Genomic DNA, 25,413 nt, shown 5'->3' on the forward strand with positions numbered 1-25,413 from the left:
CGCTAGGGGTCTCAGGGACACGGGTGGTGTCAAAGAATGATGAGCTGATATCCCAGCCACAGAGTCACAACACAGACCCCAGACTAGGGCGTGTCATCCCTCCCCTGCTCTGCCCCTGAGCAAAGAATCTTGTTTCTGTCCTTCAGGGCACACAGAACCATGTGGAGGGACAATGGGGTCAGGTCCCAGGACAGGAGAGGGTCCCGTGAATCTCTGGAGCAGGACAGGCAATTGCAGCAAGGAACTGAGCTGCATCTCAATGGCGGGCAGAGAATGGGACGTGGTCAGCAGGCCCCACAGAGGGTCAGCACACACCTGCCAGGGACTGGCCCCAGGGGAACAGAGCTGAAGCAGGGTCACCGCCAGGACTAAGGAAACAAGACAGACACACGAGAGAAGAACGGGGCCGGGGGCTCACAGGCTCGTGGACTGAGAGTCCTGACTCGCCCCTTCTCACTGCTCTACACCAACGGTCATCAGAAGCGCAGGGGCGGCTACTACAGACATTCATCTGCTAACCTGCCCAGGGAAGCTGGTCCCTGCCAAAGGGTCTCTGCACTGCAGGACTGAGGGGCAACGTCTCTAAAGTGGGTTTACCTCAGGGGTGTTTCCTCTGGGAGAAGGAGCATAAAGCATTTAAAGGACCCTGCCCACAGACCGCACCCCTTCCTCAGCAACATTCTATATTTACCATGTTACCTCCTAGAAAGTGCCCATAGGACTTAACTCTTTGTTTCCCAGTGTTGTCAGAAATCTCCCTGGGGTGACTAATAACACTGGGAAACTGTGTCTCCAAGACTGTGACAGGTGGGTACAAGCTGTTCTGGGCCATGTGACTCCATGAGTTGGGGCTCTGCACTCCTGGAGAGGTGGTGGGGACTTGTGTGCAGCCCAGTATAGGGGCTCTAAGCCCCAGGTCTGATGTGAGCTGGTACCAGATGCCTCTTTTCAAGGTAGCCTCTGGGTGGACACGGCTTCTCTCAAGCCCTAGATTGAGGAAGTTTGGGGTGGCAAGGAGGGAAGTGTTGGGGTGCCATGTACTCAGGTGGTTCCTCTGGCTTTCCCATGTGATGGGACAATGGGAATCAAGGGGACCAAGGGCTGGAAATGGCTCCCATAGGGGTCTGAGGTCAATTCTACCCTGGTACTGTGGGTGGGCAGGGAGTGTGGGGACAGATGTTGCTGGTGGACTGTGTGAGACTTATGCATTTGAGCTTGGATGTTTGTCCTCAATAGCAATTTGAGAGCAGGTGATAAATTGTGATTATTTATTCCCATATTACAAGGCATGCACAAAATTATTGTCTCACTCGATACCATACATTTCCTAGGAATATTGGTCAGTTGGTTAGATCAGACCCCAGGTAAACTCATCAGGATGCATGACCCTGGGGTGCAGGGAGCAGCACCTGAGGCCTCGCTCTAGATCCTGTCTGCTGGTCCATGCTACTGCCAGCCCTCCTGGGCACATCCCAGACCCTGTGTCTGTGCTTGGGTAACAACCTTTCCGTGAGCCGAGCTGAGATGGCCCAACATCAGGACTTCACAGACCCTGACCCTGACCATTTCCTTACCAACTCATGATAGGAGAAATATGACCATGGTCCCTTTTATAGAGGGTCCTCTCCTCCACTGTCCCTTGAACAATGGTAGGATTCCAGCTTAGGACTATGGAGGTACAAACATACGCAGAGGGGCCGAGCTCCCAGAAACTACAGAAAGGGGTCTGGCCAACACCAGGATTTCATCTCAGAGAAAAGGATTTCTTGCTGATACAGATTTTAAAACAAAATGTAGAACATTGGGAGTCTGCCATGGGTAGACCTTCAGTTCAGGACTCTGCAATGACACCAACCCAAACTTCCATGTGGTTTTCCTATACCGCCTGGGCTGCTCCACGCAAAATCCTAGAAGAAAATATGTATTACAACAGGTGTTCTAGAGAGAGGCCATCTCCGTCTTGGTTCTTTATGACAAAGAGAGATCCTGAGCCTTTCCCTCAAATGAAGTCTTGCCCGGTGAGCCCCATTGTGTGTCTCAGACCCTGACTCTCTGAGGAGGAAGTCGGGAGGATCAGCATCCCTGTCATCTTCTCACCCAGCACAGCTGCCTCTCCCTCAGTTTTCTGACACACTCAGGATACGGTTGTCACACTGTGTCTCTCGCACAGTAGTACACGGCCATGTCCTCAGTGCTCAGCCTGCTCAGTACCATGTAGGCTGTGTCTTTGGACTCATCTGCAGTGAGTGTGAGTCTGCCCTGGAACTTCGGTGCATAGGTTATACCACCAGTGTTATGGTATATGTATCCAATCCACTCGAGCCCTTGTCCCGGGGCCTGCCCCACCCAGTGCATCCAGTAGTTGGTGAAGGTGTATCCGGACGCCTTGCAGGAGATCTTCACTGATGTCCAGGTTTTCCCACCTCAGCCCCTGACTGCACCAGCTGTACCTGGGAGTTCACAGCTGTGACAGCAGACAGCAGTGGGCGGACTCCACTTGACTGGCCCCGTTCCATCAGCCCAAGGAATGGGGACACTTACCTGCAGCCACTGACACCAGGAAGAGAATGCTCCAGGTCCAAACCATGGTGGGGACCGTGTACTCAGAATCTCCTGAAGGTGTGCCATATTTGTGAGGTTGTGGAAAAAACAGACACATCTGTATTTAACTAGGGTCATTTATGTAATTTGCATATTCATGAGAAGGTAGAATTCATAGCTGAAGGCCTGGTCCAATCTGATAAGGGGCTGTAGGGAGCCACCGTGTCCATCCTCAAGGGGAGGGAAGAGGTCCATTTTCAGATCCTTGTTTGAGGAGATGAGACCTGCCCTGTCCCAGGATTTTGTGCACACAGAGCTCCCCCTCCAGAGGGCCAAGCCCTTTCAGGACCTTCCCCTCAGGGTCCCCCACATCTGTATGGCCTGGGCACATCTGGACACACCTGGGCCCTGAGGTTATTTCTATGAAACTGTAACTCCCCATGGATACTACAGTGAGACTACAGAACCATCCTAATGTCCCAGTGGTTTCCATTGGAGATATTAAGAAGTCCAGAAACACCACCTGTATACAGGTATTAAGGCTTATTAATTAATAAGTATTCCTCTCTACATGATAAATGTGCCCAATTTAACCTTCTGTGTCCTGTACTTATTTTAATGTTGGTTTTCTTGAGAAAGCAAAATTGAAATTGATTGAAGAAGGAAATCCATTCTGAGGAGATTTCTGCCTCTCTGCACCCTTTTCTCCCATCTCTGCACCCCTTCTAGCTGGCATCTCCATGCCCTTGGGACTTGGCGCCCCCTGCAGTCCAGTCCCCACCCTGCAGGGAGAGCCTCTGGGCTCTCAGGAGCTTTAACCTCTTGGTGTCTCTAATAGAGGATTGAATCCTGGGACTTCATTTCAGAAACCTTGTTCACTAGTCATATTCCTTTATGGGACTTTAGATTTGGTTTTCAGCCACACCCAGCAGTTCTGAGGGCTTATGCCTGACTCTGTGTTCGGAAACGCTCAGGTAGATGCATGCTAGAAAAACATTGGCAAATAAAGTAGTTATATATATAAAAATTAAAAGGTGACACTGAGTGTTCTTTCTGAGATTATGTAAAAGTAATATAATAAATAATTAATTCTCTCAAAAAAGTAGTAATAAACATCAAATTAAAAGAGCATTTAAATATTTAAAACTATAATATAAAAACATATTAAATTTGTTAAATTAATAAAGTGATTTCTTTAAAAATTAATTTTAAAAAATTTATAAAATTGTTCACAATAAAAAATATATCAGTGCTTATTATTAGTGGAATTAAAATCCGTTGGTGCAAACCATGGATTAATTCACTCACTGTGCAAACATTAATTGAACTTACCTACTATGTATTAGGAAAGTTCTACATATGGGTTGCAATACAGATACTGAAAGTTTATTAAGTGTGTCCCTTTTCCTACTTTCAATACTCAGTTCTTGTCCTGAATGATCATATCTAACTATTCCTATCATACTGGTCCTTCTCTGTCCTTCGCCCCACACACACTTGAAGCAAGATTCCAACCATTGACCAGTCCGTCTGGCCCCCATGTTTCCTGGCAGAGAACATTAATCTCATACAAAAGTTTAAATCTCACAGTAGGGTGCAATTATTCAATATTTGTCCCTCTCCTTCTGACTCACTTCACTCCGCCTGATACTCTCCATGTCCCTTCATTTGAAAGGAAATTTCATGATTTCATTTTTCCTGGTGACCGCATAGTATTCGATTGTGTAGATGTACTATATCCCATCCAGTCATCTGTTCTCAGACATTCAGGTTGTTTCAGATTTGGCTATTGTGAATACAATATTGTGACACAGTAAACATGGGCAAATAAAGGATAAATAAAATAATTTCTATCCCACAATAATTCCAAACTACTTATTTAAGCATTTGTGCTTGTATCTAGCCATATAAACTGTCCATGAATAAAAATTGAGGGCAATAGATAGAAGAAAAATTGGTGTGGATTAACTTATTAAAAGTCAATTAAAAAAACTAGAGTGTCTATGTCAAAAAATCTTGAGACAACATCTTTGTTGCAGAGAGTAATTTGGAAGGTGCATCTGAAAGAAGAGTGAAGGTGTGATGGAAGTGAGCTGGAGAGTAAGACTGCGCAACAACAACGTCAATGAGGCCACCAGTGTAGCAAATAGGATCTCTGAAACGTGCAAGTAATGGTTCCAGATATACTTATTTAAAAGAAATGGAGGCTGTGACATCTTTATTCCTAAGTCCAGTTTGCTTTTGATTGAAAGGTGCCTCTGAGCTTTATTCTGGACCCCCTTCTTTCTCAAACCAATGTAGATTTATTAAGTTGTCCTAGCACTGAAATTGGCTAGGTGATTTAAAAGAGAGACTGACACCTCAATGCATGAAATGGGTGAAAACTTTGGCTCCACGTTGATGCAAAAATAATTAGTTTATGGGAGGAAATTAAACAGAAATGCAGAAAACTGGGTTTTGAACTCAGTCGAGAGTACTGCTTGTTGACAAAACAAAACTGATCACAATCACAAAAACAGACACCTTCAATGTGTGGTGCACAAACAGCTGAGAGAGTCAGTGAGTCCTCAGGTGGAATTTTGATCAATGTGGGTGAATCATTGCATGTTCAGATGTCTTCACAGCACAGGGCCTCACTCAGCCTTTGTGCATACTGCAAGGTCATAGGATGTGGTTCCACCTTCCACAAACACAAGGTGAAAAAAAGTCAACACTGGACTCTCCCCACTGCCTTCTCAGAGAATCACCAGGGCTCAGCACTTCCTCTTCAGACTAAGATGAGCCTCAGGTACTTCCTGTGTCTCCTGGAAACCCAAAGGCATCAAACTAGTGGAGATGATCATAGTCGTGTTCACCGCAGCACCAAGTACAGTATCCATGATGCACACACAACACGCAACAGGGGGGTTCAATTCTGTCTGCGTTTTGTCATTCAGCCATGGAGTCCGTTCTTTCTCTCCTTCAGTTCTGTTTGAAGGACAGTGATCATTGTTTCCTTCCTTCTCTCCCTGAGATTCTTGTGTCTCCCTGTCAGTGTTTTCTTCAGATCAGAGAGCACAGAAAGGATTGCTGCTCCCCACACACCCACAGAGCATCGAATGTTCTGATGTTCTGACCTGGATTCAGTCCACAATCATTAAACAATAGAATCATTTTTTCATTGATCCCGGTGCTCTGTGGGAGCTGAGAGTATAAGTGCCCTGTGGTCTGGACATGGATTTTGTGAAGTTCCTCACTCTATTCAGCTAGGGCTGTGACTCTAGTAACTTCTGGCAGCCACAAAAATTGTGGTGTATTTTCAGGGAGCCTGGGAGGGACAGATGTAGGTTGGCAGGAATAACTGTGGGTTCTGGCGCTGTCTGTTCCTCACTGAGACCTATGACATTCACTGGGGAACAGTCTTTAAATAATATCATGAAGCTATAGAAATTAATCCTTGAGTTTCAGGAATATAAACTCTCAATCTAATAAGGATTGAATTGAGAGCCCAGAATAAATCATTAGATCTTTTACGGTGAATCAATGGGGAAAGATTCCATTCTGTGGAATGTTGTAAGGAAAATCTCTTCAACCAATTGTGCTTAAAAGCAACAATAAAAAATAGAAATGAATCCATTGAATCCATATCTCACACCACATTCAGAATTTAATTAATACTGGACTTATGGTATGGTTTTGACTGCAGAATCCTTAAAATATGCAGAATATAACCTCACCCAGTCTCTCTATGACACTGATCTTAGAGAGCTCATCTATAGTTTCACTCCATTGGCAAAGACAATGGAAACTAAAATAAATAAATGGGACTAAATCAATTAAAAGGTTTTATTTTAATGGCAATGTAAACAACATTAAACTCAAGGTACCTTACTGACTGGGAGAAAACGTGTACCCACTGAACATCAGATCCAACCTAATATCTAAGATACTCATAGCACTCACCAAGATCAACATCAGAACAAATCACCCATCATAAAGTTATATGAAAAATAGATACTTTTCTGAAGCATCATTTCTAAGGCTGTAGGCATCTGTAAAGGTGTTTCTCAACACTTAGTATGAGTGAAATGTTAATATAAGGAACAATGAAGGCCATCTCTCCGCAGTGAGAAATGCTTACATCCAAAATACTGGAAACAGCCAGTGTTGGGATGTTGTCAAAGGAAACACTCTTTCTATGCTTGTGGGAATGTATCTATGGAAAACACTATGAGATTTCTCTAAAAAGTGAAAATAGAATCTCCAAGTTACAAAATGATTCTATTTTGGGGACCTTCAAATAAGCATTAAAGCAGTCATTGGAGAAAATACATGTAAGCAAATGTCAGTTGTAGTTTTTAGAATAGTATCCAGGGCATTGGAACAATCCTAATGCTTAATGAGAGTTTCATGGATAAGAAATTGACACTCCGGCCAAGCCTCACAGATGAATAAAGTCCAACAGAACCCAGATACTGTGGAACTTTGTGACCTTGGACCCTGGACTCAATGGGACCCAGAAGCAGAGATCCTCTGCCTGCTATCCCTCAATCTCCGGTGACCCAGGGATCACACTCATAAGCCACACCTTTGGGCACCAGATAATCTCCTCATTGGCCACCCTCCAGAGCAAAACTGCTGCTCCATCAGTGGGAGTATAAAATGAGGCTCCTATAGTCATGACATCAGACTGCAAAGCAGGCTGTTTTCACTTGGGGTGCCCCGGAGGGGGATTGGTGAGAACGCTCCCTGCCCCAAGGGACCCTGCCCCAGCAGCCAACCTGCACTATCCAACCACCGCCACACTTCAGACCAGTTTATGGACGCTTTGGCTGAGCCTCACGCATGAATGAAGTTCCAAGGATCCCAGACACATTATAAGACACTTCCTACCATTTTCCATAATTACCACACCATATTTGAGGAGGTCAGAGAGTAGGCAACAAATCATAGTGAGTAATAAATATATATATATATATATATATATATATTTACCTCTCAGAAGACAGAAAGACATCTTATGGCCTAGTTCTACCTCTCGGAGAACCTGGCAAGCTACCAAGAGTTTTCTGCCTACATGGGAGAGCCTGGGAAGCTCTTCGTGGCATATTCATATGCCCAAACCAGTAACAAAGATGGGTCTCATTCCCCCTGACCCTGAAAGAGTCTCCAGTTAGGCACCATTTTGAAGGAAGTAAAAAAGAGTCTTCTAAAATCTCAGGGCTAGTACGTCCCAAAAAACAAAAGCAACCGCTGTTGGCGTGGATGTGGGGAGAAAGGGACTCTCCTTTACTGCTGATGAGAATGCCAACTGGTTTAGCACTTTTGGAAAACAATATGAACAATTCTCAAAAAATTAGAAATTGAGCTTCCATTTGACCCAGCAATACCACTTCTGGGAATATATCCCGGAGAGGCAAAAAGGTATAGTAGAAATGACATCTGCATTTCTATGTTCATTGCAGCACTGTTTATAATAGCCACAATCTGAAAAAAAACAGAGTGCCCCAACACAGATGACTGGTTAAAGAAACTTTGGTACATCTACACAATGGAATACTATGCAGCTGTCAGAAAAGATGAATTCATGAAATTTGCTTATAAGTAGACCAACATGGAAAGTATCATGTTGAATGAAATGATTCAGAAAGAAAGAGACAGACATAGAAACATTGCACTCATATGTGTAATATAAAGTAGCAGAGGGGTACGAGCTTGCAATGATGCAATTTCTGGCAAAATTTCCCTGGACTTAGTTACTAAATTACTAAAATACAGAAAATCCCAAACCGTTCAGTCACTATTGCGGCTGCTTGACCTCATATCACTTCATTCTCAGAAATGGAAAACAAATTATCAAATGCTTCCTTTTCAGCAGGTCTGACTTTAGGGGGAAAAAACTCCAAACAATAATAGTGAGTTTTTGTTAAAATATTGAATGTAATCATAGTAAAGTGAAAATAAAGTGAAATTTATCAGTTATACAGGGTGGGGGGCTGGTGAGATGGGGAAGTGGGGAGAGGTATACTGTGATTCTTGGTGGTGGAATATGTGCGCTGGTGAAGGGATGGGTGTTCAAGCATTGTATAACTGAGACCTAAACCTGAAAGCTTTGTAACTTTCCACATTGTGATTCAATAAAATAATAATAATAAAAAAATAAGTAAGTAAATAAATAAGTAAGTAAATAAATAAATAAATAAAATCTCAGGGCTAGGATGAATGGAGACGTTACTGAGACTGCTCGAGATAATTGACGATCAACAGGATGATGATAATGTAGATGCCTCTCAGAGAGCCTTGCAAGCTACCAAGAGTATCCCGCCCACACGGGCAGAGCCTGGCAAGCTACCTATGGTGTATTCAACACCCCAAAAACAGTAATGATAGGTCTCATTCCCTGATCCTGAAAGAGCTTCCAATTGTTGGGAAAGATGAGTAAGGAGAAGCTGCTAAAATCTCAGGGCTGGGAGGAATAGAGACTTTATTGGTGCCTGCTCAAGCAAATCAATGGACAATGGGATGACAGTGATACAGTGATACACAATGGGATACTGTGCAATTATAAGAAAAGGCAAAATATCAAAGTTTTTTTTCACCATGAATGGAACTAGGGATATCAGATTAAGTGAAATTAGTCAGAGGGAAACGGACAAATCCAGACAACCTCATTCATCTCTGGTACACAGAGAATAGAGCGTCAGGATGGATAGGATTCAATGATAAAGGCCCCTGCATCTTAACCACACTCTGGGCTCACAAGAGGAGTTGGATGGGGGCTCAGATCACTGGGAAGAAGAGGCCGAAAACAGGGGCCACAGTAGAGTGTGAGGGTCTGTGTGGATTTGGTGCTGAGAGAAGCGCGGGGATTTTGTGATACACCAGGATCAATTTTCAGATTATTTCCTCAGTTAAAATACCAAAGATAAAAGGGGGAAACCCTCATGTGTTTAAAGTTGTTTTTTTGAGAAGGTAAATCAAACATACCTTACAGAAAAACACAAGAGTCTCCAGTAGACTCTGAGACAGTAAATAAACAATTTTGAACTAGAAGAGAAAGCAATAACTAGAACTTATGTACGTGTATAATGAAATTTTCTTTATATACTTCAAAAAAAGAGGAAACAGTGAACCCTTACAGCCCCTTTCCACCTGCTCTGGAGAGCCAGGAGCAGAGCGTCCCCTGGTGGTCACACGCACCACTGCAGCTCCCTGACTCCCTCAGCAGGTTTGCGTCTGGGCTCACAGGGACTTGCCCTCACTGTGCCTCTTGCACAATAATACACTGCTGTGTCCTCAGTCAGTGCGTTGCTTAGTTTTAGGTAAACTTGGTCTTAGAGGTGTCCCTGGAGATGCTGACTCGGGACTAAAGACTTGGGTTATAGTTTGTGTCCCCATCATATCATATAACACCAATTCAATCCAGCCCCTTTCCAGGGGCCTGGCAAACCCAGTGCACATGGTTGCTTGTTAGAGAGAATCCAGAGACCGAGCAGGTGAGGGACAGCGTCTGCGAGGGCGTCACCAGGCTTCGTCCAGACTCCTGCAGCTGCAACTGGGACAGGACACCTGGGTACAGAGTCCCACAGTGAGTCACGGGCTCAGAGGCCCCATGCCCACCTTGGAGCCTCTGTCCAGGGGATACTCACATCCAGTAGCTGCCACCAGAAGGAGGAAGCACAAGCGCTGATGCACGTTCCTGCCCACGAGGTCCATGATCTCAGACACCATGTCAGGGGGAGAGGGAGCTTGAGTTGGGGTGAGTGTGAACATGGTTTTGATCCCGGGTCCCGAGTGCAGATTTGCATGGGGGAGCCTCTGGAGAAATAGAAGGGGACCCGGGGAGGCTGGTGCATGGGCTCATGGGAGGAGGTGCTGACTGTGGCTCAGTGCACTCAGGCTTGTTTCTGGGGCCCTGTTCTGACAGGGCCTGTGCTGGGGGAAGAGCTGGGCCTCTTCCTCCAGCACAGGAAACGTGCTGAGGAGCTCTCAGGAAACAGAAATTGCTGAGGGGGAAACGGCAGCTGGGGAGGAGAGTCTCCGAGTCTCCAGTGTTTGAATATTGTATAACTGAAACATAAGCCTGAGAACTCTGTAACTTTCCACATGGTGATTCAATAAAAAAATGAAATAAAATAATGTATTAAAGATCTCAACATCAGACCAGAATACATCAGATATATTGAAGACAAGATTGGCAAAACCCTCCAAGATACTGAAGCTAAAGATATCTTTATATTTTTTCTTTTATTTTTGGGTCACAACTGGCGATGTACAGGGGTCACTCCTGGCTCTGTACTCAGGAATTACCTTTGGCGGTGCTCAGGGCACCATATGGGATTCTGGGAATCGAACCCGAATCAGAGGAGTGCAAGGCAAATGCCCTACCTGTGGTGCTATAGCTCCAGCCCCTAAAGATATCTTTAAAGAGACACACCATTGGCCCAGCAAGTGAAAATAGAGATAAACAAATCAGACTACATTAAAATGTGAAGTTTCTGCACCTCAAAAGATACAGTGACTCAATACAAAGACAATCTACAGAATGGGAAGAATATTCACCCAATACCCATCTGATAAGGCGTTGATATCAAGGATTTACAAGACACTGATTGAACTCTACAAGAAGAAAACACTCAACCCCACCAGAAAACAGAGAGATAAAATGAGAAGAAATTTTCTCAAAGAAGATATCCGAATGGCGAAAAGACACATGAAAAAACGCTCTTCATCACTAATCATCAGGGAGATGTAAATCAAAACAACAATGAAATATCATCTCACACCACAGATACTGGCACATATACAAAAGAACAAAAGCAATCGGTGTTGGCACAGGTGTGGGGGAAAAGGGACTCTCTTTCTCTGCTGGGGCAATGCCAACTGGTTCAGCCCTTTTGGAAAACAGTATGGCCGCTTCCCAAAAAAATAGAAATTTGATCATTTGATGCCATTTGACCCAGAAATACCACTTCTGGGAATATATCCTGGAGATACAAAAAAGTATAGTAGAAATGACATCTGCACTAATATGTTCATTGCAGCACTGTTTACAATAGGCAAAATCTAGGAAAAACCCTAATGCCTAGAACAGATGACTGGTTAAAGAAACGTTGGTACATCTACACAATGAAATACTAAGTAGCAGTTAGAAAATATGAAGTCATGAAATTTGCATGTAGGTGGATCAACATGGAAAGTATCATGTTAAGTGAAAGGAGTCAGAAAGAGAGGGACAGACATAGAAAGATTTCACTCATCTGTGGCATATAAAGTAACAGAATGGTGGGGCTGGAGCGATAGCACAGTGGGTAGGGCATTTGCCTTGCACACGTCCGACCTGGGTTCGATTCCCAGCATCCCATATGGTCCCCTGAGCACTGCCAGGGGCAATTCCTGAGTGCAGAGCCAGGAGTAAGCCCTGTGCATTACCGGGTGTGACCCAGAAAGCAAATAAATAACTAAATAAATAAATACTAACTAACTAACTAAATAAATAAATAAAGTAATAGAATGGGAGACTAACTCCCAGGAATAATAGAGATAAGTACTAGGAGGATTATTCCACAGCTAGAAGTTGGTCTCTCTTGCTGGGGGAATAGGCAGCTCAGGTAGAGAAGGGACCACCAAGTAAAGGGTGATAGGAGGGCCTGCTTGGGATGGGAGACATGGGCTGAAAGTAGACTATAGACCGAATATGATGGCCACTAAATACCTCTATTGCAAACCACAACACCCAAAGAGAGAGAGAGAGCTAGAAAAAGGGAATGCCTTGCCACAGAGGCAGGGTAGGGTGGAGGGGATGGGGTGGGTGTGGTGGGAGGGATGCTGGGACCACTGGTTGTGGAAAATGGGCACGGGTGGAGGGATGGGTATGACTGAAATGCAAGCACAAAAGTTTGTAAGTCTGAAACTGTACCTCACAGTGATTCACTAATAAATTTTTTTAAAAAAAGATATTTGTCCTTATATGAAAGACTTTTGGATGTGTGAAACCTTAGCTCATATAGTCTAAGTCAGCAGCTAACCTAAAAATGTCGTTCTGATGATTCCTGCTTCTAAGTGATAACTCTCACTGTGTTACATTCGGAGCTCTCGGTCCACGAGCATGTTAGTCCCCTGACCCTCCACCCCTTATCTCTTCAGTCTGTCTTTAAAATACTCACAGCATCCCAAGGTTTGTCCCTATGTACCAGGATTGGTCCCCAATAACCAGAGATGTAGAGGCAGTAGAGGGGTAAGCTTCTTCCCTTGCAATGGGTGATCAAGGTTCATTCCCTGCATTTCATAAGGTTTCCTGTGCCCCCACCAGGAGTAACCCCTGAGCACAGAGCCAGCAGTGGCACAACAACACATCCAAATCAACAGGAGCTGAAGGATAGCACAGTGTCGGGCACATGCCTTGCACACGGCTGACCCAGGTTTGATCTCCAGTATCCCATAGGCTTCCCCCAGCAATTTCAAGAGTAATTCCTGAGAGCAGAGTCAGGAGTAATCGCTGAGAAAGCCAATTATGTACCCCAAACCAGACAAAAACTCACAAATAACTAACAAGAAAACCAAATAATATATGGGCTAGCAACTGTCAAGAACTTCTTTCCTGTAATGAGAACAAGTTGTATTATTTCTGAATTTTGAGTTAACCTGGAGGATGTTGGACACTAGCGTGTATGGAGGTGCATGGCGTGTGACTCTTCACATCAGCCCGACCCCATGTCTCCTTCTTACCACGTCAGTATTTGATTAGCAGTAAACACCACAAAAGCCAGGCCCTACAGAGAATACTGACTTATAGATCATAAATATTTCATGAGCGCTGACATTTATGGACACCTCTGCAGTGATCATCACCCCAAAACAGTTGATGAACCTCTCACCCCAATGTTTCCCCTTGGCCCATGTTATTCCTCCGCACAACGGCATCGCCCCTCCCTCATGCTCTCTGCACTGCTTCCTGATTGTATAAATGTGTGTAGGGTGTGATGACGGAGATTCACTCTCAATCGCCTTCCACTCTAGGGATATATTATGGGTTTTTACTCAGGCCTAAAGGCATCTTGGATTACTCTCGGTCCTGGACCTTTAAAATAGGTCACAGGGGCTGGAGCGATAGCACAGCGGGTAAGGTGTTTGCCGTGCACGCGGCCGACCCGGGTTCGATCCCCGGCATCCCATATGGTCCCCCAAGCACTGTCAGGAGTAATTCCTGAGTGCAAAGCCAGGAATAACCCCTGAGCATCGCTGGGTGTGACCGAAAAAGCAAAAAAAATTTTTAAAAATTAAAAAAAATAGGTCACAGAGCTTTCTAGAAGGAAGGAGAAAAATGAGAAAAAGCTGTTCTGTATCTTACATGAATATAAAGAGAAAGCTATAAAAATAAAAACAAACAGGAAAGTACCAATTAATACCCCCCCCCCGTCCAGGCGTTGAAGTCCTGGGGGCCTGGTGGGCTGAGTGTTGGGGACAGGGAGGACAGACCACAAGGAGGGGTTGGGAGTGTGAGGGTGTCACTGAAAGTGGAGCCGCTCTGGGAGCGATGGGGAAGGGTCCTAGGAAAGACGCTGGAACTGGGAATGGGTGGGAGTGGGTGGGGTGATGGGGGCTGAGTGTCTCTGTGTTGTGACAGAATATTGGCATGTGTGAGCTTCATGATGACCCTCTTTGCCCCCCCCCCCCGTGGGGCTTAGTCATTTCCGAGGCTCCCAAATACCCTCTGGTGGTCAGCCGTGCCCTTCAGACCCCTCCTGTGGTCTGGGGGGTCCTTCAGAGTCCCCAAATTTCCAGTATGAATAGAGAAGTGTGTCCTCAGACCATCGGGCACAGAATTGTGAGCACTGGGAAGTGAGCCCAGCCTGATTCATACCAGTTTCCCCAGGGAGAAGGAATCCTTCCTGCCTCCACGTGGTGGTCACGCATGCCTGAGTCCCATCACAGCCCACAGAGACCTTAGAGTAAGTCTGGTTTACAGAGAAAGGGCCGCATGGGGAAGTCCTGCAAAGGGAGAGCAAAGGGCCACAGTACAAGATAGAAATGCTGAGAAAGAAAAACTTGACTTGTGAAAACCAATGTCACTCTTGGAAGATTACTATGGGTGTTTGATTCATAGGCCGGTAGAATTTCAAGTCCTATTAAGGATCAATATCCTTGAATATCAGCTGGGTATTTGACATCTTGTGAAAATTTGAATGACAAATGTCTGTGAACAGAAATACTCCTTGAAGTGTCTTTGAATTCACTGTTTTGGGATATTATCTGAACAGTGTTTCTCAATAAAATAGATTTTCTCTATAGAGTGTGACCATCCAGGACATTCCGGTTCCAAATGGACTAAAATCTGATGCAGAAAGAATCAACCGTTATTCCTGCCTCCTTCTGGGCATCTCAGCTCATTTACCCCCTGTCTGGGAGATACACTGTGGGGGCCTGGGGTCTCAGGGGGCAAAATTAGAAGGAATTGATCACCTGACTTCCTGATTTTCAGCATGAACAGGACATATGAAGTGAATAATTAATCATCATTGATGTATGTTTTTCAGATGATATCTTCCTTGGTAATCAATGAGCATTCTAGCTACCAGGATCAGTGTTTTACTTTTAACCAGTACAGTTGTGACACCCACAGCATCTTCCTGACCAATACACACTAGTGAGTAACAGGGGCCCTTCCTGGAGGCCCTGCAGGTGGAGTGTCCCAGATTGAGCTGAGGGGTGTGGGCTGGAGCCTTCCCCGAGTCCTCATGCAGCTCCTCCCTTAGCCCTGCACAGAGGGACACAGCAGAGTGAGGAAGAAGAGGAGACTCAGGGGTCACAGGTGGGTCTTCAGGTGACCAGGCACCCCCTGACAGCAGAATCGACTGACCCCATCCCTGCGCATCCCTGAGCACGGCAGTGAGAGTCTCCGGGGAGCAGACAGGAGGGGAGTGTGCAGGGTCAATGAGGGGGGGGTCAGAGACCTTCACCTCCATGTGGCTTGGCAGAAAGAGGGGCTGCAGGAATTGTGAGATCCTGGAGGAAGACAGTACAGAAATCCTTGCGGGAGATTTGAGAATGGGCCTGTCCTGAGAGTGAGTGAGGGCAGGACAGGGACCCTGTGTGACCCCGCGGTCACTCTGAGTACAGTGTGGGTTATTTACTGTGCTGTTAGGATTCCCTTTGTGGGCCTGACCCCCTCCTGGTCCTTGTGCCTCTCTCAGTCCTGAGCGGCCCCTGGTGGCCCTGGAGACCCCTGCAGCCCACCCTGTCTCAGTGGGTTTCTGTCTGGGCTCAACCTCACTTCCCCCCACTGTGTGTCTTGCACAGTAATACACAGCTGTGTCCTCGGGGGTCACTGAGCTCAGCTGCAGGGAGAACTGGTTCTTGTTTGTGTCTCTGGTGATGGAGACACGGCTCTTGAGGGACGGGCTGTAGTAGGTGCTTCCATCCCAACATATACGCCCCAAACAGAGCAGGCCCTTCCCTGGGGGCTGGCAGATCCATTCCCAGCAGTAACCACTGGTTGTGATTGAGAATCCGGAGACAGAGCAGGTGAGGGAGAGGGTCTGGGAGGGGGCCACCAGTCCTGGGCCCGACTCCTGCAGCTGCACCTGGGACAGGACACCTGGGGACAAGGAGAATCAGTCACTGTCAGTCCCTGCAGTCACTCCCTCCCCTAGACCCTGTCACATCTGAGACACTCATCCAGGGGCGCTGTCACCAGGCAGAGGAGAAGACCCCACAGAATCATCTTCTTCTCAACCATAGCTCTGCCTTCCCCAGAGACTCAGCCCTGAGTGAGGAGACAGCTGTGAGCTCCACAGCCCAGAGAGCATTTGACCCCAGAGCCTGAGAGGGATTTGCATGAGGTGACCCAGTCTGTTATAAGGGGAAACTTTCTGACCTTGGGTCTCCTTGTCCCATTGGGGTTCTGAACTCATACACTCTGTCTGGTGGATTGAGCACTTGGTAACGAAACACATTGAAACATGTCATAGGAGGGTCCTCAATTATTTTTATTAATCTGTCTTAGTCAAGTTAAAAATTATCACAATCATTTGAACTTTAAGTTTGTAATGAAAATGGTTTGCATTGTTTATATTTAATTTTGTTTTAATATAGCCACTATTTATACGGTATCACTGTCATCCCATTGCTCACTGATTTGCTCGAGTGGGTTCTAGTAACATCCCCATTGTGAGACTTGTTACTGTTTTTGGCATATCAAATAAGCCATGGGTAGCTTGCCAGGCTCTGTCGTGGGGGCGGGATACTCTCAGTAGCTTACCAGGCTCTCCAAGAGGGGTGGAGGAATCGAACCTGGGTTTGCAGTGTACAAGGGTACGCTGTACCTGCTGTGTTATAATTATAATCATACTTACATTTGTTTCATATCAGTCTCTCTCAAAAGTAATATCCAAATGAAAACTGCCTTCCCAATACTAATTTCTTTCCATAGGAAATTATGATAGTTGTATCTGATAACTGTTTGCAAAGTACATAGTTCATAAAAAATTCTGTTTGGGTTTTATTTTTGTATGTTATTTTTTTTGTTGTTTTGAGGCCACACCCAGTGATGCTTGGTGGTAACTCATAGCTCTGCACTGAAGAATTACCCCTGTCAATGGCTGTTTCATTCTGGGCAACCCGAAGGGGGGCCGGGTGAGGCCCCTCCAGCCCCAACTGAGCCACCCCAGCAGCCGAGACCCTTCAGAACTCACCGCCACCGTGCTCAAGGCCGCTCTCCACATACCTGACGGGCCTCATTCAAGAGCCAGTCTGTCCCTGGACATGTCACACGTTACCCCACCAATATACCAAGAGTAGCACACCTCATTTGACGTAGTTTAAAGTAGAAGGCAACCGATCTTAAATCTAAATATATTTATATGTACATATATACATATAAATATGTAAAAGCAGGTAAAGCTCAACCTTTAACAACATGTTACTAATCTCTTATACAAGGGCTTAATGGCTCCTGGGTGAAATACAACAATCTTCACAAACTTTACTCTAAGGAAACTTTTCTGTCTCATTTATAGTGGATTATTCAGAACAAGCAATACAGAATAAATGATTTAATTCTGCTTTGGGGGCAGGCTTTGGAATTCAGAATGGAAATATGGTAGTAGGAAAGTGTAATGGTGGTGGGATTGGTGTTTGAATATTAAATGTAATCAAATATTCTGAACAAATTTATAAAAATAAAATTAAATTATTTAAAAAGAATTACTCCTGGCAGTGGTCGGGGGAACCATACAGATGCTGGGGATGTCCCCTTTTGGGGAGGGCAAGAAAAGAAATCTATGAATTGTACTATCACTCTGGCTCTCTGATATTTGCATTTTGGAGTTGGGATCTCCCGTGCATTCTCATGGGGCAGACATTTGTTATAGGCTACATTTAAACAATTCCATATGCGGGCTGAAGTGATAGCACAGTGGCTAGTGCGTTTGCCTTGCACGCGTCCGACCCGGGTTCGATTCCCAGCATCCCATAGGGTCCCCTGAGCACCGCCCTGGGTAATTCCTGAGTAGAGAGCCAGGAATGTCCCCTGTGCATAGCGAGGTGTGACCCAAAAAGCAAAAAAAAAAAAAAATTCCATATGCTTCTTTTAAATTTTTCATGGATCCTGTAGTTTTTTAACATTCAAAAATAAATCTACAGCTGCCACGTCTCAATGTTTCCACTGAGGTCACTCTACTTCTGTCCATATCTGCGCATCTTTCATCTCTACCAGAGCTTGGGTGTCCCTGCTCAGGGTCCTGCTGTTCCCACCCTTGTCACCCTCCACCAGTGCCACAGTCGGTTCTGTTGCTCTGTCAGGTTCCTCTGCCAGAGGGTAACATCCAATGTCACGGAAGTGGAACAAGTGTCCCGGGAGGAGTGGACTTCTGGAGATGACTGAAGGGCGTCTGACAGACCCTTTCCCCAAACCCCCTTGTCACTGCAGACCCCGGCACAAGCTCAGTCTGAACTGACCCATTCATACTCGGTCACTGATGGAACTCTGTCATCTCTATCTCTGTCTCTTAGTCTGTCTGTCTCTGTCTCTTGTCTCTGTCTCTCTCTCTGTCTCTCACCATTTTTACTTTAAACACTGTGATTTAGAAAGTTCTTTTCCATACAGTTGTTCCAGGTATTCAGACAGCCAACACAATCCCACCACCAATCTTCTCTTCCCTCCACCAACGTCCCCAGTTTCCTACCCCTCCAGCCGGCTTCCTGAGCAGGCACATATTAATCGACTTTACATTGTTTGTTACAGCTTCTGTCTCCTAATGGTGCTGCTACAATCCCAGCCTGAGGATTCCTGAGCTGTCAGGTGTGCTCAGGCCTTCTGCGGTATGTTTCACTCATGAGCCCAGTGGGCTTCCACTCAATGTTACCATCTAATTTCGCATTTCTTCTGGGCTAGCAACCCTGTGAAGTTTGGGCCTATAGCACAGTTGTGTAAATGGTGGCGGACCTCAGGTTTGAGCTGGGACACTCAAGTGCAGGTAATTCTCTGGCCTCTCTGAGATCAATCTTGAAGATGAGCCATTTTCTGGCAGTGGCGAGAGCCAGATGAGGGTGGTTCAAGCACTGGGTCTTGGCCAGTGCAGGGACTCCATCCGTCTTCATCCCACCCAGGGTCAGAGATCTTGGCCGGGGAAGTTGAGTCTTCCTGGGATGAGTCAGTTGCCAATGTCTTTCCGAAACGCTATCACCTCAAGTAGATGGGGGTGTGAAACCCTGGTGTTGGCACAGGGAACTGACTTGGGGTATGTGCTTGACAGGACTGACTCTCCTCCTGTCTCTCTGTCCCCTGTGGTCCCCAAAGTTGGTATGCTATCACCTGGGCATTGTAAGGTGAGACGGTATTCAGTGAAGCCCCCCCAGGGTGACACTGACCTTGTTCCTCTCCACTCTCCACTCTGACCCCAGAGCTGCAGAACCTGAGCTCAAAAACCAGCGCTCCTGGGAAGAGTGTTGGCACCAACCACGTCAGAACCCCAAGAGGAGCCACCGCTGTCCTGGGCTGAGAGGGGCCTGAGGGGTCATACATGAGGGGAGTCAGAGATCAATGGTGACGTTCATCAAAGGAGAAATGGAACCGACGGGCACCTTAGAGTGGGAAGCAGGTAACTAATTGCACTTTCCCTACAGAGCTCAAGATTCTGGATACATGTAAAACCTGTGTCAGGAGGAGCAGCATGCAGGCCCGGGGGGTGGGGGGGAGATAAATCAGCGAATCATGTGTCTTGCTCGACTTGGAGTGTGTGTTGTTGGAAATCCAAAATGCTTGTCCCGTGCTGACCACACACACAGAACTAAAGTCACTTTCCGTGCTGGGTGCAAACATCCTAGATTGTTGGTGAAATCTCAGATGTGTAATTGTGAAGACCACGAATCATGGGGTGTTTGGAGTCTGGACACTCCCCTTCCGTGTCTTCACAGTGCGTGTTGCTCTCCCCTCAGCCTCTCTGTGAAAACAGCACAGTCTGGGGTGTAGTTCCAACATCCACAGCACAAAAGCAAACCAGAAATGACACAGGACTCATAACCCCCACTAATTTCTCAGGTGACTCACCGGGTTTGAGACCTTCAGACTTACCTTCCACATGAAGATGAGCCTCGGGTACTTGTACTAAAAGCATTAATCTGAGAGACGTTTGTGTGGTTGTGCTCACTATAGCATGAGGCACAGCAACAAGATGCACACGCAGTGCTCGAACCCCAGCCCTTGATTCCGTTTTTGCCTTCTTCCATTCCCCTTCAAGTCCGTTCTTCAGTACCTTTATTTTAGTTGGAATGATGTTTTTCTCTTTTGTTTTTTTTTTTGTTTTGGGGACACACCCAATTTAGAGCTTAATTCTGGCTCTGTACCCACAGGATTTGGGACCACATGGGATGCCAGAATCAAACCCTGGTCAGCCATGTGTAAGGCCATCACCCTGACCACTGTAACATCCCTCCAGACCTCTAATGATATTTTCACAGACTCCTTCATTCCTTCACTGAGACTTTTGAGTCTTCCTGTCAGTGTTTTCTGAGGATTAATGACCACAGAGTTACTATCAGGTCTTCCACAGCATCCAATGTTCAGATGTTCCTGAGTGTTTACCTGATTCGGTCCCCAACTACTGAAATCATAGTATTTCTCTGTTTTTCATTATTCCTGGTGCTTCGTGGGACCTAGGGGTGTAGGTGCTGGGTGACCTGGACATGGATTTGTGCTCTACGGTATCTGACCAGTGCTGAGACTCTAGAACTTTGTGACTATGATGTAATCCCATTGTGACTGTCTGGGCCTGAGCTAGGTTGGAATGAGCAGGGTGGGTTCTGGTGCTGGTCAGGACCTCACTGGTAAACTATGTGTTTTTTATTGGAACATACATAAATGATCACACACTGGAATGACATCTGGAGCCCAGAGATAAATCCTTAGAATCACCACAGTAGTTGTTGGCAAGTGGTAGCTTGGATGGTCAAGCAGAGCAAGGAAAGCGCACAAGTAAAGATAAAAAGCAACTGAATCTATGACTCACATCATTTACAGAATTTTACTGAAGGTTCATTAATGGCCTGGAGATTGGGCCTAAGTCTTTATGAACATTGAGGAAAATGTAGGCAGGACTCCCCATACTATTCAGTGAGGAATAGTTGATAGTTTGATTCTGATTCTATATCCCATCAAAAAGTAAAATCAAACAACCAAAAACCCAATCAGTTTTAAAGATTTTACATGACAAGGCAAACTACACTGAAGTAAAAAGATAACATCGAAAAGGGTGGAAATGTTTACCCATCATAGTTCCAACCCTAGTATCTAAGATACTGATGGTACTCACAAAGTTCACACCATGAAATCCCTGACTGTAAATCCCCCATCATAACATGCCATGTCATATACGTATGCCAAAACCAGTAACAATGTTGGTTCTCATTCCCCTGATCCTGAAAGGGTCTCCAATGCGGCATCGTTGGGAAAGAGGAATAAAGAGAGGCTGCTAAAATCTCAGGGCTAGGACCAGTGGAGACATTACTGAGACCGCTCAAGAATTTTGATGATCCATGAGATGATGATGATGATGAAGATGATGATGATGATGATAATTTCAGTGCAACATTTGATATACTTGCCAAGACATAAAAACATACATGGCAAGACACATACATGGCAAGGAAAACTACATTAAAAGATAACAGAAAAAAAGGGAGGAAATGTTTACCCATCACACATCACAGTTATAACCCTAATATCTAAGATACTAGTGGCACTCACAAAGTTCAAAACAGGAAATCCCTGACTGTAAATCCCCCATTATAACATGCTGTGGGTATGTGCACAGAGAATGCCCTAGAGGCGATATCCCCAGGGGCTCTAGGCATAGAAAGTGTTTATCAGCACTGACTGTCAGGGAAATGTCAATCAGAAGGACAGTGGTGGATCCTCTCAGGCCAGTGAGAATGGCTGATATAGAGACTGGAAACAATCAGTGTGCATTGGGCAGTCGCCAATGAGGAATGTGGTTTTTTGTTGTTTTTTTTTAAACTTTTAAAATTTTATTGAATCACTGTGAGATAGTTACAAGCTTTCATGTTTGGGTTATAATCTCACAATGATGAAACACTCATCCCTCCACCAGTGCACATTCCCCACGAGCAATATCCCAGGTATACCCCCCTTCCCACCCTCCCCCTGCCTCTATGGCAAACAATGTTCCCCATACTCTCTCTCTAATTTGGGGCATTATAACTTGCAACACAGGAGGAACTTGGTTTCATGGTTGGTTTGGAATGTAGATTTTTGGTTCAAATCATGAAAAATAGTAAGATGATTTCTCAAAAAAAAAAGGTGAAAACAAAGTTTCCACAATATGAATAGATTTGTAACTTTGTGATTAATGGTGATTAAATACATATCTTAATTAAAATAGTTTCTATATGACCAAGGGTTTTTACCCAGATAACTACACCCAAACTTGAAAACATTAATTTGTAAATAAATATTTGAATATATACTTGTTATAGTGCTTATATTAATGGCAGAGGCATGGAAACTATCCTAATTCTTCATAACAGGCTACCTGCTACGTGTATAACTTGTGAATTGTTGTCTCATTTAATGTCTATGCAAAACACTAGTAAATTTCTATAAAAAAGTGAAAATAGAATTTCTATATAACTTAGTGATTCCAATTTTGGCAAAATTGCCCAAATCTGAAAACATCAATTTGAGAAGATATAAGTAAATATAATTCAGTGCAACATTTGATATACTGGCTAGGATATAAAAATAACCCTAATGCTTAATCACAGTTTCCTGGATAAAAATTCATGTAGCATATATTCATATAACTGTGTACGACGCAGTTCTAGGAAAACACAATATCACAGACTGCTGCAACATGGTTGGAATTGAAAAATACCAGATTAAAAGTAAATCCAGGGAGAAGGATAAATATGGATAATCTCATTCACGTGTGGTACACAGAGAACAGAGTGTCTGGTTGGACAGGATCCAATGATAATGACCCCTGCACCCTAACCACACTCTGGGGTTCCCGAGAGGAGCCGGGTGGGGGCTCAGATCACTGGGAAGAAGAGGCTGAACACAGGGGCCACAGCAGAGTGTGGGGGTCTGTGAAGATTTGGTGCTGGGAGAATTGAAGGGGGTTTGGGATCCAAAAGCATCAGTTCTCAGATATTTTCTCAGTTAAGATAACAAAAACAAAAGGGGTGATGTCGGTGGGCCCCACGGGTGACTTACGTTAAGTGGGGAGGAGAAAGACGGTCACTTTCTCCCCAACCGCCTCTACCACCCGGGACCCAGAGTTACTGGGTTCTTGTCTCGCTCTCGGAAAAGAATTTCAGGAGTAGACAAGCAGTGAAGTAAATAGATTTTATTCAGAAGTTTCTGAGGGAGGGAGGAAGGGATAAGTGAGAGAGTGATAGTAAGAATAACGCGCTCAAGGGAGAACGCGGGCTTCTCCAAGGGTGGAGGAAGCTCTACACACATCCTAGCACTGGACACGAAAGCATGAAAGTACACATCTCAAGGGGGGAGATGCGGACGACACATGTGCTCAGCCACATGGCACAAGCAGCACATGGGCTCAGGCAGCATATGCGCGCGCTTCCTTTGTTCAAGGTGGCCTTTATAGGGTTTCTCCAACCTGCCCCCACGTGGGGCCTTCTTCCCAGGTAAAAGTCCGTTGCTAAGGAGGTTACCAGGGAGGTTGGGAGTGGTGATGGCCTTCTTTGGGGAACCCCCTGGGGAGGGGCCTATTGTCCTCAGAGTCTGTTGAAGGTCTTATCAGGTGCGGTTCCACAGGGTGGGGGGTCTATTATCCTCAGAGTCTGTTGAAGGTCTTATCTGGTGCGGTTCCTGTGTCCACAGGGTGGGTCAGTCTCAGGATTCTCCTCCCCGGAGACTTTGATGATCTAAGTTTCATTGCCAGGGGCCTTTCCCTACCTACCTGCCTACATCAGGGGGAAAACTCATTTGCTTGAAGGTATTTTTTTAAAGAATGACAATCAAACATAATTTCCACAAAAACACGTATCTCTAGTATACCCATGAGACAAAAAATAAACACTTTTGAAGTAGAAGAGAAAGGAATGATAAAGCTGATATATTGGATAACGGAATTTTCTTTATATATTTCAACAAAAGAGGAAGAAGTGAGCCCTTACAGGCCTATCCCCCTGCCCAGAGTGCCTGTAGCAGTGCGCCCCCTGGTGGCCATACATACCCCTGCAACTCCCTGACTCAGCAGGTTTGTGTCTGGGCTCACAGGGACTTGCCCTCACTGTGTGTCTTGCACAATAATACATGGTTGTGTCCTCCGTTACTGAGTTGCTCAGTTTTAGGTAAACTTGGTTCTTGGCGGTGTCCCTGGAGATGCTGACTCGGGACTGAAGACTTGGGTTATAGAATGTGCTTCCACCAGCCAACATAATTCCAATCCATTCCAGCCCCTTTCCAGGGGCCTGGCGGACCCAGTGCAAAGCATAGGAGGTTAGAGAGAATCCAGAGACCGAGCAGGTGAGGGACAGCGTCTCTGAGGGTGTCACCAGGCTTGGTTCTGCCTCCTGCAGCTGTACCTGGGACAGGACACCTGGGGACAGAGACCCACAGTGAGTCACGGCCTCAGAGGCCCCATGCCTACCTTGGAGCCTCTGTCCAGGGGATACTCACATCCAGGAGCTGCCAACAGAAAGAGGAGGAACCAGCGCTGATGCATGTTCCTGCCCACGAAGTCCATGATCTCAGACACTGTGTCAGGGAGAGGGGGAGCCCGAGTTGGGGTGAATGTGAACGTGGTTTTAACCCTGGGCCCCGAGTGCAGATTTGCATGGGGGAGTCTCTGTAGAGAAAGGAGGGGACCCGGGGAGGCTGGTGTGTGGGATCCCTGGGAGGAGGTGCTGACTGTGCTCAGAGCACTCAGGCCTGTCCCTGGGGCCCTGTCAGAGCTGGGCCTCTTCCTCCAGCACAGGAAACATGCTGAGGAGCTCTCAGGAAACAGGAGTTTCCAAGGGGGAAACGGCAGCTGGGGCGGAGAGTCCCCGTGTCTCAGGTCCCAGATGACCAAACTCAGCCCCCCAGGGCCTCTACTCTGTAGACAGACCCCTGCCCCTCCGTTTCCCTGTGTGGTGGCGCCTGTTCTCCCACTGTGAATGCAAACCCTGGGATCTAACACACAGGGTGATTGTCCCTGTGAAATTCACACAGAGATGGACCAATATAAGATAATTTAAATTTTTCAGTATTTGTTCACTAACTTACTTTATGAGAGAATCTCTGAAATTTAAAGATAGTTTTAAGTGTGGATCTGTTCTGTTCATTGTCACTGATGGTGCTAAAGCAGTCTTGCAGAAATATTGAAGGAACTCCCCTGGAAATGAGTTCTTGGGACATAATTTAAAAGC

General features: G+C 45.6%; 1 pseudogene and 1 gene segment (V, D, J or C); both read right to left on the minus strand.

Moving 5' to 3' along the window:
- Positions 1-2,148: 2,148 nt before the first annotated feature.
- LOC129399819 (immunoglobulin heavy variable 1-2-like) lies at positions 2,149-2,587 on the minus strand (annotated as a pseudogene).
- Positions 2,588-21,520: 18,933 nt separating this feature from the next.
- On the minus strand, positions 21,521-24,728 carry LOC129399820 (immunoglobulin heavy variable 4-59-like). The segment is given in 3 exon segments: positions 21,521-21,616; positions 24,295-24,602; positions 24,683-24,728. Coding segments are annotated over 3 exon segments (450 nt in total).
- Positions 24,729-25,413: the final 685 nt, after the last annotated feature.

Source organism: Sorex araneus, chromosome X (genome assembly GCF_027595985.1).
Source record: "Sorex araneus isolate mSorAra2 chromosome X, mSorAra2.pri, whole genome shotgun sequence".
NCBI lineage: Eukaryota > Metazoa > Chordata > Mammalia > Eulipotyphla > Soricidae > Sorex > Sorex araneus.